Source organism: Callorhinchus milii, unplaced genomic scaffold (genome assembly GCF_018977255.1).
Source record: "Callorhinchus milii isolate IMCB2004 unplaced genomic scaffold, IMCB_Cmil_1.0 Scaffold13, whole genome shotgun sequence".
In the NCBI taxonomy this organism is placed as follows: Eukaryota; Metazoa; Chordata; class Chondrichthyes; order Chimaeriformes; family Callorhinchidae; genus Callorhinchus; species Callorhinchus milii.
The window spans coordinates 3,801,847-3,821,515 of NW_024704754.1; the positions used below are offsets into that span (position 1 = coordinate 3,801,847).

The following is a 19,669-nucleotide window of genomic DNA, read 5'->3' on the forward strand; positions in this document are numbered from 1 at the left end:
CAGGAGCTGAGCGGGATGACTTCTTGTCCCAGTGACTGGTCTGCCCTTCCAGGTCCTGCTGATGAGCCAGGCTGGCTCCTGCGGACCCGCCTGGATCAGGAACTGGACTAGAGATTGCCACAGAGGACTGGCTCGATTCCGACATTCCTTTGCCAGGCAATGTCACCTTGGAGCCAGTTCAGCTCCAAGGAGACCCTGCTTAATCATGTGCAATCGTGATTACACACACTGCTCTATACAAGAACCATATGACAATCCCTGACCACCCACAGCGCTGCCTGCCTGTACAGGAGCCACACTGCAGTCTCTGACCGCACAGCGACTCCTGCTGTTCGCGGCACATAACTACATGTAGCTCAATGAGTGAGCAAAGCAGGAATTTCTATCTCATTGGAAAGAAGGCCAAAGGAAACTGCTGCCAATTTTATCGAGGAGATTGTTATCCAGGACAAGAGGAGAAACTCCCTTCTCTTTTCCAATAGTGTCATGAGACCTTCAACATCCATCCGAACAGGCACAGCCTCAGCTTAAGGTTTCATCCGCAGGATCGTGCCTCAACAATGCTAGTTTCAGAGAGTGCTGTGTATATAGCACTTTATATTTGTTGAATTGCTGAGTGGTTTGTTGTTGAGGCTGGGTGTGTATCTATGTGTGTTTGTGTGTGACAAGCAATTCTATTGTTCATTAAACTTTCATTAATTTTCCATTCCAGCAATCACACACAACTCGCTCTCCGCAGCTGTTACACCGCTCAGTGGCTTAATGCAGTGACAGGTTGTCTATCAACGTTTTTACTGCATCGCCAACCTCGAAAACAAACCAGAGCCTAACGAGGAAGATTAGGTTACAGCACAGGAAATGCTGTCTCCCCTCCCCTTCTCTCACCACCGGAGTGTGATGCTTTGTGCAAATGTACAATGTGTTTTATCTGATCGCATTACCACAGGATGGCAGTGATGCTCCATGCAAACCGTGAATTTATACATTTGAGACGTCTCAATGATGTGCTATGGCTATCTCAAATCCAAGCATTATTATTATTGCCATGTTTTATTTCGCCCACAAGATATACAATCAATTCACTTGACAGTATATCCTGTGAAGTGCTTTGAGATGTCCCAACGAGGTCATAAGGCCCTAAATAAAATACAAGAATTATTATTATTATTATTATCACGTTTTCTATTGACAAAGTAACCATTTCCACCACTGAAGAGCGATGATTCGTGCAACAGCAACAAATTACATTTGTATAGCGCCTTTCCCGTCGGGAGGATGTCCCAAGGTGCTGGACAGTCAGGAATTTGCACTCAAGCACGGGGTTGAGATCAGGAGGGGTGGAGGGCACAAAGGGTAGGGGTAGGAGGGTGACCAAAGTCGCGGTCGAAGAGGAGGGTCTTGAGACAGGTCTTGAAGGAGGCAAGGGATGGAGTAAGGCAAAGGGAATGTGGGATGGGGTTCCAAAGGTTGAAGACAGAGAGGCAGCTTTTTTTTTCTCCCCGGCCAACCAAGAGCTATGGCCCCCGCGACAATCAGGATTTCAGGCCGACCTGAGAGATCTACACTTGCTCATCAGTCCAATACAATTTGCAATGGTTTAAAAAATTATTGCAGCCTTCAAAATAGATTATGAGCTTCCAATAATCTAGAAAAAAATACAATATTGGATTGTTGTGAATGTACTTACACGTCAACAAGTACTAAACACTTGGGATGTTCAATTCTATAATAAACCCCATGGTTCTGCTCATGAAATAAGACTCACTACAAATCTTTTTTTTAAAAAGAAAATATGGACATGATAAGAACCATCCTTACATGTTGTAATGTGCCCTTCACGGCTGAAGGATTCCCAAAGCACTTCACAGAATAGATTGTAAAGTGCAGTGGCTGTGTGTTGTGTGGACGAACTTGCGAGATATTGAATCTTTAACCTCCAGTATTCATTGGCCTTTAACCCATTTGTCACCAAAAATCTTCTGCAAAATACATAATGTTTTCTAAACAAATGTACTGCTCCCAGAGAGAGGACTTAAATTAATTTCTCAGAAATTGCCTTACAGCAAAAGACAGGAAAAAAAATTGTTTTGCGATGACACCATATTGTCATTTTATTGAAACACCTCAATGCACAATAAGGGGATTGAAGTGTTTTGTTAAGAGTAAATAGGGAGAAACTTTCTCTGGTGGGTGGGTCGGTAACCTGAATACACAGATTTAAGATAATTGGCAAAAGAACCAGAAGGGAGACGAGGAGAATTATTTTTACCCAGGGAGTTGTTATGGTCTGGAATGCACTGCCTGAAAGGTTGGTGGAAGCAGATTCGATAATAGTTTCAAAAGGGAATTGGATGGGTACCTAAAAAGGAAACATTTGTGGGGCTGTGGGGTAAGAGTGGGGGAATGGGACTAGTTGGTAGCTCTTTCAAAGAGTTGGCATAGACAGGATGGGCCAAATGGCCTTCTGTTCTGTACGATTTTATGATTCTATACTGGTACACATTGGATCTTTGTCAGAAATATTACAGCTATTAATAATCCAATATGCTAAACAAACTCTTAATCCGCTACAAAGACATGTGAAAAGAATCTGTTAGTAATGAATACATCACTAGTCCTGGACACACCAGTCCAGAGAAAGGAGTTTATGGATATTCTTCCATAATCAATTCAACAATTAAACTGCAAGTATTCTGTCTACATTAGAGTTAATGAAAATAACCGGCCTTTGCATGGATTGTTTTTTAAAAAAAAGACTTTGAGAAGACTGTTTATTCTTTAAAAAAACTATCCAACGTATTAAAGCTGTAGGTTTCAAGGAGCTATAGGCCGTCAATGGGATCTTAAGCTTTTTCCAAATCGGAAGACACATTTAGATTTTGTCCTTTTTTTAAAAAATGGAAACGTAACAGGAGATTATTGCCTTGAAAGAGTATTGTGTGTTGGCTGGGACAGCCTAGCTGATTAAGAATAGACCCTTAAGTTTCTGCGTGTTGTAAGCACTATTACAATGACTTAGTTTTCATTGTCCCGTGTGGAGTCAGCACCATCAGGTAAAAAAAATAAAGAACATACGACAATTCTGACTCCGTACAGACTCTGGACATTAAATTCATATTTTACCTGTGGCCCATTGATCCTTTAAAAACTCAGGTCTAAAAAGCCAAGATTTTTTTTTGTTTTGGTTTTAAATAGGGAAGAGATCGAGAAAGCACATCTCGGTGTTTGCTTTCACACCCTGGAATTGGGATACACGGCTACAACTTCATATCCCTCTGGGGGCTGAACTCGTGCTTTTGCATGGGTCTCACAGTATAGCTGCTCTTCTATGAAGAAGTATCCTTTCTGCTTGAGATTAATTCCACAGTCGGAGCACATGAAGCACGTTGGGTGGTACAGCTTCTCTCGTGCCCTAACAATGGCACCGCTAGAAATACAAAAAAGGACACAGTTAAAATCATCAGAGGCACCAAGACAGACAGACAAATGGACACATACACACATCCCTAAAATACAAGATTATGTTTACACAGCACCTTTCACGTCGCGAGTCAGGGATTTGGATCCGAGCGGGGGTGCGGGGGTGCGGGGGTGGGGGGTTGGGTTAAGGGAGGGTGGAGGGCAGGGAGGGGAGGAGAGAGCCCGAAGGCTCTGTCGAAGAGGAGGGTCTTGAGACGCACCTTGAAGGGAGGGAGTGAGGTGAAGGGAATGTGGGATGGAGTTCCAAAGGGTCGGGGCAGAGAGACTGAAAGCCCGAATGACGATGGTGGGCCGGGCAGGGAGACGTGTGGGAAGGATTCAGAGAAGTGCAACAAGGATAACTACGTTTTTGCTCCCTGAGCTTAATCCACTTCCTGCGTTTGCCACAAATCTACCTCACAGCCGAATGCTGGACTTTGCTCCTAGATTTTATGACCCCATCCGTTACCTTTTCTAGTCTGATTTTGCTGGTCTTCACCTCAGCCACAGCCAAAGTTCTCCTCTGCAGGAACTCAGAACCGTAAAGGAGAACGAGGCTTCCATGCCGCAAGCTTGACTTGGGACATTGGGATCTTCCTGTTCCTTGAATAGAGACAAGTACACGGCCCTTTTGAATTTAGTCTCGTGTGAATATACTTACACTATACCAGTCTCACATCTAACGCACTGAGGCAGCTTCTGTGGCGGAGGCAGAGGACTACTGAGCTTCGTTACTGGGGACTTGACACTTCTGGTTACAGCAGAAGTTTCACTTTTGTCACCTGCAAGAAAATTCACAAAATATAGGTTCATTTTTAAAAGTTAGAATTATATACACACACGTACACGCACACCACCATATATATATGTGTATATATGAATTTATCCCAGCATTTGACTTACTCCAAATTATGCTCTTTATGTTGTAAATAAATGTACATTTCTGGAAGAAAGGTAAAATCTGACACTCGTGGAATAAGATGTGGAATATATATGCACATGTTAAATACAACTCCAATTTTTTTCTTGGCTTTCTGCCGGTAACATAGGGAAAACAAATATGCTTAATTGTATTGTAAAGCTTCAAAACTATTCGTGCAGGTAAGATTTTAAACCGCTAAGATTGTCACATGCTGCTAACATACTTTCAGTTGATATGATAGGCGCTATACAAATGTCATTTGTTGTTGTTGTGGTTTGTTTCCTCTACCACAAAATACACACTACACTCTACAGTATATTCTGTGAAACGCTTTGAGATGTCTCAATGACCGCGATAAGGCGCTATGTCAAATGCAAGGATTATTATTATATGATTATTATTACCACCAACATGACTGAAACTTTCTTGAAAGTTTCGATGTCATGATGATAATAATAATAATAATAATAATCCTTGCATTTGATATAGCGCTTTTCACGTCGGGAGGATGTCCCAAAGCGCTTCACAGAACACACTGTAAAGTGAATTGACTGTATATTTGTGGGCGAACGCGGCAGCCAATTGCGCACAGCAGTGTCCCACAAACAGTCGTAGATTGAAAATGACCAATTTATTATTGTTTTTGGTTTTGGAGGGATTATTATTAGGCTCTGTGTGGAGTAAGGAAACTTGCCCAAGGTTTCACTCTGCCTGCAATTGAACCCAGGTCTCTCGCTTGCAAAGCGAGTGCTCTTACCACTGAGCTACAGGACACCTGCGCTACATGATCCTACACCTGGGGGAAGAAAACAGGTTTGAGAAGAGTTTTTGGATCCCACAAAGACAAATAAGGATACTTTCAAGCCTGGAAGGGATTTACATTTTTTTTGATGTTATACAAGATTATAAGGATTAACCATACTTAGCTTACAAGGAGGATCTAATATCATACAAAGACATATGATGAACCTTCTTCTTTTTACAGTACTTACAACAACAAATTGGCTTTATATAGCGGCTTTCACGTCAGGAGGATGTCCCAAGCTGGACAGTCGAGGGTTTGCACCTGAGCTGGGGGTTGGATTTGGGAAGGGTATGGGGCAAGGGGGGAGACCGTGGAAGATGACCGAAGGTTAGTCTTGAGACGGCTCTTGAAGGAGGTGAGGAAAGTGAGGCGAAAGGACACTGGGTTGGAGTCAAGAAGGCTGAAGGCCCACCAATCGATGGTGGGGTAAGTAGGTTTGGGGATGTGACATCAAACAGTGCCTGCCAAGCTGAGGGAGCGGGCGGATTGGTAGGGTTTTTGGTAGGGTCTTGCCCCACCCTATCACAAAGATAGGGTGGGGCAAGACCGTGGAGGGATTTAACAACAACAGCAAAACTATATTTGTAAAGCGCCTTTCACGTCGGGACGATGTCCCAAGGCGCTGAACAGTCGGGGATCAGGACCTGAGGTCTGATTGCTCAATATTTTCCGTGAAACGGACTTAACCGAAATCACACACAGAAAAATTCATATATAAATTCCAGTTTGTGCTCAATTTTTAAATATTTATTAGACAGCAGTAAGCATGTCACACTTGGGCCTCTTTGCTTCTGGGTTCCAGATGAGCACAAGCCAGCCAGGTTCTTGCTCCCAGTTGCTATTCAAATACAAGTTTGAAATACAAGTCCATTTGATTACATTGAAATCTAACTTCCTAGTTTTTAAATTACAAATTACTTGTGGATTAGGGAAAATCAGATTTGCCAGCACGCCGTATATATAGATTTTTTTTAAAAAAACACTTCTGTGCCCAAATGATTTTGAATACTCGGGTATCTCACACATGCGGAAACCCATCACTATACTTAAGAGTATCCAAAGCGAACGGAGAGTTCCACGCGTGTGTCACTTACACACGGAAATGTCCCTGGCTAGGAATGGAATGTACATGCACTCGCGCACGAGGGCCACACTTTGTTTATCCAATTCCGAAGCTATTAGGCACATGTTTGGCAAGAGCTAAGGCTTGGGGACCAAGTGTGCACTTAGGTGTTGTATTCAAAATTAAACCAACTCAAATCTAATATTGCCCAGAGAGTACTTTGTGCCAAACATCCTGCCGTATGTACAGATAGGATCACCCTATCCATTAGGAATTTTGCTTGCAGAGTTAACAGGAGCTGAGTGGGAAGGATCCCTGCACCTCAGTGACTGGTCTGCCTCTCCAAGTCCTGGTAATAAAACAAGCAAAACTGGTCTATCTGAAGTACCACAGACATGGCTGGCTTAGGAACCAGACTACCGAGACCGCCACAGAGGGCTGGCTCAACTCCAACGTTCTGTTACAAGCAGATCATCTTGGAGCCGACTGAGATCAAAGGAGACACACACACACCCACATACGCACTCACACCCTTGCCCCGGAGGATAGTCACTAATTACTGTGATCAAATAGAAAACATTTTGTAGAAATTTTTAAACTTACTGCAAATAGATTTGCATCCAATACACACAAATGAGTGGCGGTCACATTACTGACGGAGGATTACCTGTCTGCTCAGCTTCCAGCATGCCCTGCAGCATTTTGAAGGAACCAGACTGTTTAGGCTCTGATATTGGCTCACTGCCGTCTTGAAGCATTTTGTAGACGTCCGACTCAGTGTCGATTTCATTCCAAGTCTTTGGCGACAATTTTGGTGGTTCGGTGCTTCAGGAAAGGAAGTTAACAGAATCAACCAAAATGAACACAAACAGAGTGTGTGTGTGTGTGTATGTGTGTATATAGATCTTTAGCTCTGCAGATTGCCAAATAAAAAGGTTTCATCATCATATTTTCTGAACCTCTCCGGTAATGATGAAGCCTATAAGCGTCTAGAAGAACAAGCATTGCAAAAGCTTGTGGTTGCATTGTTATTATTAAGAGCTCAGTGATAAAAAAAAAATCCCTTTGCAACTTTTATCCCTCCAAAAAGTAATCCTTTACTTTCTGAAAGTGAATCATTTTACTTTGGCGAAATCATTAAGACGTACTTACTTCTGAGGAGAAGTGACATGAAGGCCACTTAGCTTTCCCTGTAAGGTGGTGTCGACGATGTCATTGGCATATAATGCCGCAGGAGTGTTGTACTGTGCGTTTACCAATTGTTTGGTCTCAATTATATTTCCACCAGCAGCAAATGGCATTGGTTTTCTGTTATGGGAGCTCCCTATAGATTTGTCGTCCTGCAACAGCAATACATTACAGTTATATTGTGCTTTTCACATCGGAAGGACTCCTAAGATGCTGAACTATTAAAGGTTTGCACCCGAGCTGGGGGTTGGAATTGAGATGGTTGGAAAGTAGAGGGAGCGGGGGTGGGAGTGTGGCCGAAGGCATGAATGCAAGAACAGATTTTATTATTCTATGGAGATGTAATAATATCTTGGGGGAATATGGCAGTTCCAAAGCTTAATTACAAGAATAAGCCACTCATTTTTTCCTATCGGTTATCAGATTGAAATACTCAGGTTGCACATTGTGTTCCAATTATTGGCTAGTGTTTGATTTTTGCCTCACTGGAGTAGCTTCCAGTTAAAAATAAGGATTCTGTCCTCTTTCAGAAAGAAAAAGGGACACTGCTGTGCGTAATTGGCTGCCACGTTTCGCCCACAAAATTTACAGTCCATTCACTTTACAGTATATTCTGTGAAGCGCTTTGAAACGTCTCGGAGACGTGATAAGGTGCTATATCAAATGCAAGGATTATCATTATTATTTACCAAAATAATTTATCTGTACCAATTGACAAAGTGTGATGGGAATACAATTCAGATGTATTTCTATTTATTGTACTATTAACAATAGTAGGTTAAATTGTCTGGTAAATCACAATGGGCCTCAGCATTCTAACTCAAAAAATAATTTACATTTGGTGTAGCACCTTTCACATCAGGAGGATGTTTCAAAGGTTCAAGCATATACTGTAAAGTGTAGTAACTGTATGTTTAGTGGGAGGATGTGCATAATCTTAATTATCTTGGATCAGCTGTTTCTTTAGTCAACATAACTTTGCAGAGAAGTTTCTTTACCTACAGAACACACATTGTATTTTGGAAGAAATTCAATCATTGTTTTGCAGATTGCTGAAAAAGCCCAGTGAAAGAATGACTTCAAGATTTCTTTCCGATGACAATATTCCTAACAAAACCGGGCAGTAACATCCGTCAATTCAATCATATTGCAAAACTCAGGCCACTCTCATTTCACCATGGAAGGAGAAATCAATGTGTTTTCCTATTTTTACAATGAATAATACGTTGATGAATAGTTTGCGCTTTTCAGCAGACTTCAGATCACAATTAATGGAAAACAGGTTTACAAATGTTTAAAATTGTGTAAACCTACTTAACTATAATTCTGAAAATTTTAGGTAGCACAAATCTTGAATCCTTCAAACTCTAGGGCAGATTGGTTATGCACTCAGAAATAGATTAAATGTCCAAACCTATTCCATAATCAAGTACCTGTGGTTCTGACTGTAGGTTAGCTTTGAAGGGGTGTGAGTTTCCTTCCTCAAAGCCATTTGGGGACCACAGATTGCTTTCAGATCTGCAAAAAAGAATAAGAGACCGCCTTGAGCTACAATCCAGTTGGGAACGGCAAATAGAGAACAACAATAACAAATTATATTTGTAGAGCGCCTTTCACGTCAGGAGGAGGTCCCAAGGCGCTGGACAATCAGGGAATCGCACCCGAGCTGGTGATTTGACCCAAGAAGCTGTACTTCATGTAATAACATCAATTATTGTTGTGCCCTCGACCCATGCTGGACAGCCAATTATCCACAGGACCAATAATGTCACAATTGTAGTATGAGGCAACTTTCATCTCTCAAGAGCAAATGGAGAGCCTGAGAGCAACGGCAACAATTTACATTTAGATGGAGCCTTTCACGTCGGGAGGATGTCTCCAAGTGACTGGGCATCAGGCTGAGGATAGTGAGAGCACAACAACAATAGTAATAATCCTTGTATTTGATATAGGGCCTTATCACGTCTTCGAGACGTCTCAAAGCGCTTCACAGAATATACTGTAAAGTGAATTGACTGTATATTTTGTGGGCGAAATGCAACAACCAATTGCGATAACACTTCAAAAGGGGAGAGAGAACAAGCAGAGGTTGGGGATAAACGATTAAAACAAATCTATTGGAGACCATCTTTTTAAAATAACATACAAATAGAAGAACACCATATGGACCATTTATCAGATCGAATAAGATTTATTTACACACAAAACAAACAGTGGTATATTTAGATCATGTGGGCAACACAATGAATTACATCATTGTGCCGTTTCACCAAACAACTGAGGAAATAACGCATATCAGTTTCACTCAATCTCCTGATTAGATCTCAATATAGCACGGAGAGAACTTCCAGAGGAGAGCCAGAAAAAAACCAAGTCAATCCAGTCATATACTGAATGTGAAACCACAGTATAATTTTCTTTTTAATACTGAAGGGCTAAAGGCCACATGGATGGTATGTGACAGGACTACTGACTAAATCTGGAACAGATTATGGATGTGTATTATGTTGCTCTACAATTTCTCCTAGCAGTCGCATGACACAGCACACAGGAATAAAACTTTCTGCGCAGATTCCTGCCTGCCTCACATGTTTATTCAGATCCACACTCTTCATTAATCACATATCAAACAGAAACGATCACCGATGACTCAGAGGGAGAGTGATAGCAACAACAACAACTTGCATTTATATTGCGCCTTTCTCACAGGATAACGTCTTGTAAACTGTCACTGTAAATATAACAATAATAATCCTTGCATTTGATAAAGCGCCTTATCACGTCTTCGAGACGTCTCAAAGAGCTTCATAGAATATACTGTAAAGTGTATATCTTCCGGGTGAAACATGGCAGCTAATTGCGCAGAGCAGCGTCCCACAATCAGTCGTGGTTTGATTGACCAAATTATTATTTTTTTTTTAAGGAATTATTACCCCAGGAAAAGCGATCCGCCAACCGGGGTCCTACTTATTACTAGGGAAACAAGAGGCGTGTGGGGTAAGGAAACTTGCCCAAAGTTTCGCCCTGCCTGGGAAGCAAACCTAGGTCTCTCGCTTGCGAGGCGAATGGTCTTCCCTTGCCTCCGGGATCATCCCAGAGAGACAATGTGCCAGCCAGCAATGTTAAAGCAAGACTGCAGGCCTGTGAGGATGGACTGTCAGTTTGTCCAAGTGTGTTGCCTGACAGAGGTGGGCTGATATCTTATGCACCGCATTTAAAAATATATGCAATATATAGGGATGAGCATTGAGTTAGTATAATTGGAGAAAACACTTTGATAGCCTAGAGGAAAGATTAAGATTTTGTTATAATTGCTTTCAGGTGCTCATCCGGATTAATATGCTTCTCATTTTTTTTAAAAAAATCATCTGACAAACCTTGTGCATTGTGTACTTGCTGTAAGGAAGAAAAAAAACAATTTAAACACCTCTAAAGAAACAACCCGTTCACCTACAATTATAGGAATTTATTTTGAAATATTGTGCGATTCGGAGACCCAGAAAGCGGAATAAATTGCATTGCATGGTTTTTAGCAACAAATTGCTCACAGCTTCCGCTCAGCGTTCATGTTAAAGCACTTCTCTTTGTCTCAAAAGAGAAGCAATGTTTTCTTTAGAAGTGAGGTCATTCATCAGGTTCATGGAACAAGAAACAAAGAATTCTGGAGTTTGTTTCTGCTGCATGAAGAAACTTGTTGACAGCCTAATGGGAATTTGTACAGGTTATTGTTCTCTTGTTGCTATATGAGATTTGCATAGCAATGACATGTGAAGTGACAAATCTGAACAGGCCTTCCAAGAACTTCTTGAAAAAGGTTTGTAACGTACAATAAAGTTCTGCAATACCATTCGAGCCGTAGTTTGGAAAGGGCTCAAATGTGATGTTGTTTATCGTCAAATAGCCTGACAATTTTCAAGACCTAAATCCTCATGGTTTTAGTACCGTTCTTATAGTGTCAGCCTGGTAAATTCCTTGCATAGTCCCACCAGGAATTTAGCACATGGTATGATAAATAGCTGGGCGAGATTTGAGATGAATACAAATGGGTATTTACTGATGAAACATCACGTTAGCGATCCTTATCCCTGTGTGAGCTGGACAGCAAGTGTTTCAGGCTGTTCGACCATGGAGTCAGAGCCAAACCTTGTTCTCTTTTCCCCAGACAGCTACACACGCACTTTCACACTGGCTAGTGATGAGAAATAGGAATCCTGGATGATTTTTCTCCCAAACCCAGAGGCACCAACAGGCAACTGCAGCGCACTAACAGCTGCCCTGAGAGGGATCAGTTAAGTCAGGGCAGACTGGGAATTGAACCAACAACCTTCTGATCCATATCATAATAATAATATAGTCTAAAGATGATCCAACGTCAGCTAAACCATGGGAGAGCGAGGGGGAAATCAATCTGCAGAATTAAACACAATTTTTTAAAATGAAAACAAGGCAGCCCCATGACTGTACATCATCTGCTAGGAATCATTTATTACTACTGTATGTTTTTGACTGCATCCTTTGTGAATCTGTCACATTAACATACACTGCTGCGGACTAATACATTTATCATAAGACGGAAAACCTCTAAATCTTAATTATAAAACAAGCCACATTTTCCCCTTTTATTTGTGGGCATTGTGATTTTCAACTCGATAATGTTTTCATATATCAGTTTTTCCCTTCTGTCGATTTAGTGTTCCTCATGCGTGTGTGAGTGCAGTGTTAAATTTCGTGTTATGAAGTTCTATTGCTAATATTTTCTTTCTTTTCAATTGGCTTACTTTAATCATCGATTTTAAAGTCTGGTGAATAAATTTATAAAAGTTGCACACACACACACACACACACACACACACAAACACAGTCAACCCAAACTCACACAGTTGTCAACTAAGATTTTCCTGATCTTAAAATAACGAAGAAAATTGGCTTCAAAATACGGGGTAAATTTAACATGATTCAGAAGCATATGAAATGTCTGCAATTAAGCTTCAGGTATTATCATCATAAAGTAAAATATTCCCACCAACAGAGCAGACTCTGAGGCACAACCCATTATATACTCCAAATAATGAGAAATGGAATAGATATTTAACCACTCCATATTTAGCTTTGCACTATTATCCAAAATGGGTAAAAAAATGACTGTTAGCTCAACATCACTGGGATAAGGTTCCACCTGGGTTCAGATTTACTCCATTTAGCATTCCAGTATGTCGAGAATTTAGCAAATTATTGAATTCAGTCTTCGTCCTTTTACACAGACATTTTCCTGCACTTAAAATAGCAAAGAAAATTGGCTTCAAAATATAGGGTGAATTTAACAATTTGCCAAATTCTGTATGCTCTGAAAAGTTATATTGATAGAGTAAACGACCAGTGGGACTGCAAACATTATGCCACAGTTAATTGTGTATTCACTTTACACTAAATATTCAACAAGTGATTACAACAACAACAACAACTTGCATTTATACAGTACCCTTCACGCAAGGTAGTGTTCTGGAGCGCTTACAAGTTAGATAATGAATTTTAAATACAAGCACCTTCCAAATTTATCCCCACTTCTTCCAACAACCCTTTAACAAAGACAAACAAAGTCCCTAATTCAGGGACTCAGACCTTTAAATAATGGTTGTTAAAAGATTTAAACATTGATAAAAGTTAGACTTTGAACTCCTGTCAACTCACTTTAAGAGGTAGCAGTTGAGAACTTGCAGTTTTACTGTCTTGTGTGATATTTCTAAATAAAGCACTCTTTCTTTATACCTCAATAAAAAAAACACATGTGCACAGTTGGGAGTTCAAAGTACTTTTCATATGGTGGAACCTCGATAAGATCTTAATGAGTTTTCACATAACTTTGCCATTACCTGAACTCGGCTAATAAGAGTCATTGATAATCCACCCGAAAAGATGTGTGCTGAAAGTGTCTGGTTGAATGTGTGAGGCATTAGTTAAAGTGCCAACACATTGTGCTCTCAACTGGTACATTTAGTTCAATCAATTCCCTTCACACGGAAGGACTGGTTAAGCAATCTCCAACATGAGGAAAAACATTCCATACCCAAACACCACCCTGAAAACAAACCACAACAACAAATAACAGTTACACTGAGGCTTTCGCGTCAGAAGGGCATCCCAGGGTGCTGTACAGTCAAGGGTTTGCACCTAAGCTGGAGGTTGGAATCAAGAAGGGTGGAAGTAAGGGGGCTGGAGGGTAAGGGGGCTGGAGGGTAAGGGGGCTTATACTTATACATTTCACACTGGATCTACAGTCTCAGGAATCAAAATACAACACCAAATTACACCTGTACAGCGCCCTTCATGTCGGAAAGACATCCCAGGGCGCTGGACAGTCAGGGTTTTTTGATCGTTTGGCCCAAAAAAGTATTGTCTGATTATAGAATGAGAAATAGAAATACTGCACAAGTGTCTCGCTGGTTTACCTGAAACCTTTTGTTTTGTGCTGTCGAAAGTGAGCAATACAACATGTTTAATTTAGCAACTCCATTGAAGATGAGGCGAGGACACAAATCCCCCATTGCCCAGTTACTGCCCGCAATGACATTATTCAGATTGGCATTTGGCACTAAAACCCAATAGAAAACAGTGTCAGGTTTACTTTGGTTTCTCCAACACTGGAATAGTATTCCAATAACAACACTGGTTAACTTTCCTGTACCAAAAGTAAACTGAATAATATAATAATAATCCTTGCATTGGATATTGCGTCTTATCATGTCTTCGAAACATTTCCAAGCGCTTCACAGTATATACTGTAAAGGGAATTGACTGTATATTTTGTGGGCAAAACACAGGAGGACCAATTTTTTATTCTTTTATTTTTTGAAGGGATTATGACCCCCAGAAAAGCGATCTGCCAATTGACTAACAACCAGGTTAGTACTTACTGCTAGATAAACAGAGGCGTGTAGAGTAAGGCAACTTGCCCAACATTTCCCTCTGCCCAAGAATCGAACCCAGGTTCTCTCACTCTAACCACTAAGCTACAGGACTCCTGAATTTAGATTATACGGTCTTTCAGATTTTCTGTGATTTTTAGTGACTCCATTTTGGAATCAGGATTCAAGCGGCAGAGTTACCCTTTGATGTCCTGGGCACGGATCCACAGCATCTTGTGTTTTTCTTAATAAAACTTTTACAACGTGGAACACTGATTTTGAAAATCATAAAGAGATTTCATATTCCAGGAATGCTCCGCATTACTAAAGAGGAACGAGTTTAAATCTGATTTGTGATATGCAGTTATCTGTTGATGCAAATTCTGTGGCAACCTTACTTTCTAAACAAGCACGGACAGATATAATGATGCAATTCAATCAAAGCATGTCATTTGAATGGTTTGCATACAATATAATGATAAAAGGGGAGTGCGCGGAAGAGTGGGATTAATTTAGATAGCTCTTTCAAAGAGCCAGAGCAGGCACGATTCGCCGAATGGCCTCCTTCTGAGAGGTATAATTCTTTGATTCTATGATTTTATGAAAAGTTACGAGCAATTGCTCTTCCCAATGCTATAGAGGCCAATGTCAAATCACTTTGCGGTTTATTCTGTGAAGTGCTTTGAGACGTTTCAAAGACGTAATAAGGCACCATATCAAAAGCAAGGATTATTATTATTATATAATGTCAGTAAAAGCATTTTGTTCAAGAAAAATTCATGCTTTTGTCATGTGTCCGGTCTAGGAAGAGTTCTCAACGGTCGAATATACTTTCCTCCCAAATTTTTGTCAGTCCTTATTGGGAAATTTCACTTATCCTCAGCAAGATTCTTTTTACTTACTGACCTGTTGATGGTAAGAATGAGTTGGTCTGTACAGGCTTTGATCTTGTTTTGAGCATCCAAATGGGTCATCTTTTCTGTACTATCTTCATTGATCGCCAATATAACATCACCAGGTGAGAGGTTAGCTGTGGATGCCTTACCTCCAGGGGTAACCTTCAACAGTTAAAAAGCCCACACATCAGAATGTTTTGACATCGAGAGTCTAATAATTGAAACATTTATTAAAATGTAGTTAGACTTTACATTACTCCACAAATTTAAAGTGATAAATACTAATAACATCTCATTTTCTAGTGATTAAACGATTAATTGAGTCATGTCATTATGAGTTATACTTATTACAAGCACCCTAGGAGGTTAACCGGCATGAAGGGCGCTGTATAAATCCAAATTGTTGTTAAGTTGTTGTATTCTCTCTGGAGGAAGGAATCTTCCAATGCCAGATGTAATACAACGCCTTATAATAATAATAATAATAATAATAATAATCCTTGCATTTGTTATAGCGCTTTTCACGTCGGGAGGAAGTCCCAAAGCGCTTCACAGAATATACTGTAAAGTGAATTGACTGTATATTTGTGGGCGAACGCGGCAGCCAATTGCGCACAGCAATGTCCCACAAGCAGTCGTAGATTGAAAATGACCAATTTATTATTGTTTTTGGTTTTGGAGGGATTATTATTAGGCTCTGTGTGGAGTCAGGAAACTTGCCCGAGGTTTCGCCCTCTGCCTGGAATTGAACCCAGGTCTCTCACTTGCAAAGCGAGTGCTCTAACCACTGAGCTACAGGACTCCACACAATGACCAAAGGACTCACACAAAGTGCAGATGGTAGTTTGGTTGATGCTGTAGCTGGAAGTCATGTTATAACCTGAGAACAGCACAATTGGCCTCAGTCCCAAGTAGAGTCATGGTTTGGTATGAACCACTGAACCAACAGATCTGTCAATATGATTGATCTTTCTATTGTGCTTTAGATTATGCTGATGGTATCAACAGCAGGTGAATACACATATAATACATTATTAAAAAGATATTGTAGAATATTACAGTACTCCATTTTCCTACAAAATACAGTGTCACTTCACTTAAAGAGTAAATCCCATGTATCATTCGAGGTGTTTCAATTACGTGATCAGGAGCTTTATAAAACACAAGGAATATTATTATTACTGAGCTCACATGAACAGACCATCCACAGCTTTACTTAAAATGGTCCCAGAACAGCTATTATGATCGGTCACTATTGGTCAAAACATAGATTTGACAAGACGTGTCTGTCTGTTTTATTTAACTTTGGAACGTCAATCATCTTTTCAATCCTACACATTCCAACATCTCTGTGCTACCAAATATCCGTAGACTGCAAACTTCAAGAGAATAAAAGAGAATCATAACAGCAAATATTAACTAACCAGAACTGAATTCACGAAGCGGTGAAATATTCTAAACAGATGATATACCAATTAGATAACTTCATCTTGGATTCTCATTATGAACCCGGGGTGGATGGGGGGGTGGGGGGAGAAGATGTATATGGATTTCACAACTAGGTTTACTGTCATGCCAAGAATTTTATAAAGAAATGGTTTCACGAGTCACCTTTGGCTTCGATTTCAAAAACCGACAATCTTGAAGTCAAAAGATTCCAGCAAAACGATAGAAAGAGTCAGATCAAAGGAGTACCAAACGGAGGCCCGTATCGTTGCAATTACACGACAGAAACCTCACATCTGGTCAAAGAAACTTACAAGCCTCTCAACTTTGGGTAACATATTTGGTAACTTAAGCAAAGAATAGCCCAAAGTACAATAATCCGAGATGGATAACGGACAGTTACACAAAAGGGACGAATTCTCAGGTTACGAAAGTCTCTCCACTTTCAATTTGAATGACTTGTCAAGCTTTGACACATCTCGTTTTTTTTCGCCAGCCACATTTTGCTAAACCTACTTGTTATTTCCACTTGAAATGCGTGCTGTACAAAACAAGGGAAGTCACAAAATCTACACTCATGGAAAATGAATAAATCAGTGCAGTTGAAAGAGGCCCAGATTTGAGTGCAACCAAAAAAAGAAAAAAAATCTACAATTGTAGGTGATACAAAGAAATGCCAGATGCTATTTAATTTTAATCAGTTATGAGCTTGGATTTTCTCAAATGGAATTATTTAATTAACATTAAAACTGAATCATTAAGGCAAACATAAATAAACTAAAAGGAGGGGGGGGGAAAACAGACTCCATTAATGCATACACAGACAAAGGGAACATTTAATCAAGGTTTGGGAATTTACATTTCGATGCTTGTATGTGTCAATCTTACGTTTTAATCATATTACTTTCTTTCCCTCGTATTAATTGTAATGTTCCCACACACACATTAACTTGCTTGATTGGGAAAAAAAGGACAGTTCGCCCTGCGGTTATCTCCAGAGAAGAGGTAAATATTGGAGTAGTATTTATAATGAGAAGCCGTATTTATTTTGTGACTATTCTACACAAACATGTAGCCAATGATGGTCAGCGCCCGTGGTCAAGTACACCCCTGGCGTTTGTCTACTGGGCTAAAACCATACAGAAAACAAATTTAAGACTCTCAATGGCAATGTGGCTTTAGCGACCTGAGGTCCAGAATTACCTGATGCACAATCTGGTGTCTGGAATGCTTGACTTTCATCAACCTGCGCTTAATGTTGTTAAGCAGAGAATATGTGCATTCCATTACAGGAACAGCAACGTTTCCATAAGTGGGTGGCAGACATTATGTGAAACTCTGTCTGGATACTTTTAAGCACAACAAAGAGTTACAGTTACTCATGCGTCTGACCAAAAAAAAAACAAATCATACTGTGACCCAAAAGGCCTAACATTTTAATCCATGATATTTGCTGAGTTTTTCAATCTGGTCGAAAAACAGAAGTTTGTTTAGGAGAATTAAAAACATCTTGGCAGAACAGATTTTTTTGAGAGGAAAGCAATTGAAGGTTTGGTTTTTCCCTCCCCCTCTCCCCGCGCCCCCCCCCCCCCTCCAACCCCGTCCTCCAACATGTCTTGTTGAGAATTGTGCTTCCAAACACGTTAGGGCCAGAGTCACTCTCCAGTGATTAATGCAGCTGTACAGTTCAGATGACTAATTCTACATCAATGTGCTAACTGCAGCTCCTTCTGGAAAGCTTCAGTTGCACTCACTGTTCTGGCCCAAACATTTCCTAATTGCTTATAAATATAAGCAGGAAAATTCTAGACTAAGTTCTATCAGATTACAGGTACGCAAAGAAAGACAAAATGCAGACAAAGGGTAGGACTGCAGCACTCGTACGGAAGGTTGAAGTAAAGCTGTTTGGTTTTTAATTGTGGGTTGATCTGGTAAATACGTCGCCAGCAACAACTTGCATTTATACAGCGGTGCTTCGGCACGATCAAAAAGGTCTTCAAGGGGAATTTGAAAGTCGGGGGTAGAGTGCCTAGAAGCGTAGCTTTAAGGGAAGACGTTTGAAATAGGAATCCTTATTTCAAATACAACTTTTGCTTTCCAAAGACCAACATAATACAGCAACAAAAGTAACACAATTATAATTTTTTGCTATTTAAAACAAATTCCACCTGGCAATACCTATAACCTTTGATTGTGTGTGTCTGGGTATCGGCCATTATGTGCGTGTGGGTATCAGTCACCGTGTGTGGGTATCATCCCACAATCCCTCCACCTCGTTCCCTCGCTTGCCTCCTTCAAGGCGCATCTCAAGACCCTCCTCTTCGACCGTGCCTTCAGCCACCCTGCTACCCTCCCTCCTCCCTTACCCCAATCCCACCCCCACCCGCCCAGGTCCAAATCCCTGACTGTCCAGCGACTTGGGACATCCTCCCGACATGAAAGGCGCTATACAAATGTAATTTTGTATTGGATTGGATTAGGTCACTGGGTATGTGTGGGTAGACGTGCTCCGCACTGTTAAGCACTCTGAGATGCTACCCTGCTTGGATGGTGCTATATAAGTGCAAGTTGTTGTTATTGTTGTGATACTCTACCTGAACCTCCGAAAATCACTTTGTTTTCCTCATACTGAATTGACAGTAAAAGTCTGAAATTTGCATACATTTCTCTTCCCGAAAGATGTCAGTCAGTACAACGATCTGACTATGCAATTAGATTTAATGTTCCGAGTCTGCTCGACTGGTACTGAGACTAAGCAAATCGGACAGATCGACTCTGGTTGGGTTTTGCTGATCGGATATGTTGAAATTCATGCAGGGATCTCTTAAAAAAGAAAATCAGTTTTGTTTCAAACTGTTTACAATACAACAACAACAAAATTACATTTGTAAAGTGCCTTTCACGTCGGGAGGACATCCCAAGGCGCTGGACAGACAGAGTTACTGTCTTACCCCCGAGACCCCCGAGCTGGGGGTAGGGGTGGGGGAG

At 40.7% G+C, this 19,669-nt stretch overlaps 1 protein-coding gene across 1 annotated transcript in view; it reads right to left on the reverse strand.

The window, feature by feature from the left end:
* Nucleotides 1-2,439: 2,439 nt before the first annotated feature.
* Nucleotides 2,440-19,669, reverse strand: part of pdlim4 (PDZ and LIM domain 4) — a 19,617-nt gene continuing 2,387 nt past the window's right edge. Inside the window, exons 2-7 of the mRNA XM_007901263.2 lie at nucleotides 15,246-15,397; nucleotides 8,871-8,955; nucleotides 7,402-7,589; nucleotides 6,917-7,074; nucleotides 4,121-4,241; nucleotides 2,440-3,427 (exon numbers count right to left, since the gene is read on the reverse strand). Coding sequence (XP_007899454.1) covers nucleotides 3,232-3,427; nucleotides 4,121-4,241; nucleotides 6,917-7,074; nucleotides 7,402-7,589; nucleotides 8,871-8,955; nucleotides 15,246-15,397 — 900 coding nt within the window. The 3' untranslated portion in view covers nucleotides 2,440-3,231. The remainder of the gene's footprint in view (nucleotides 3,428-4,120; nucleotides 4,242-6,916; nucleotides 7,075-7,401; nucleotides 7,590-8,870; nucleotides 8,956-15,245; nucleotides 15,398-19,669) is intronic.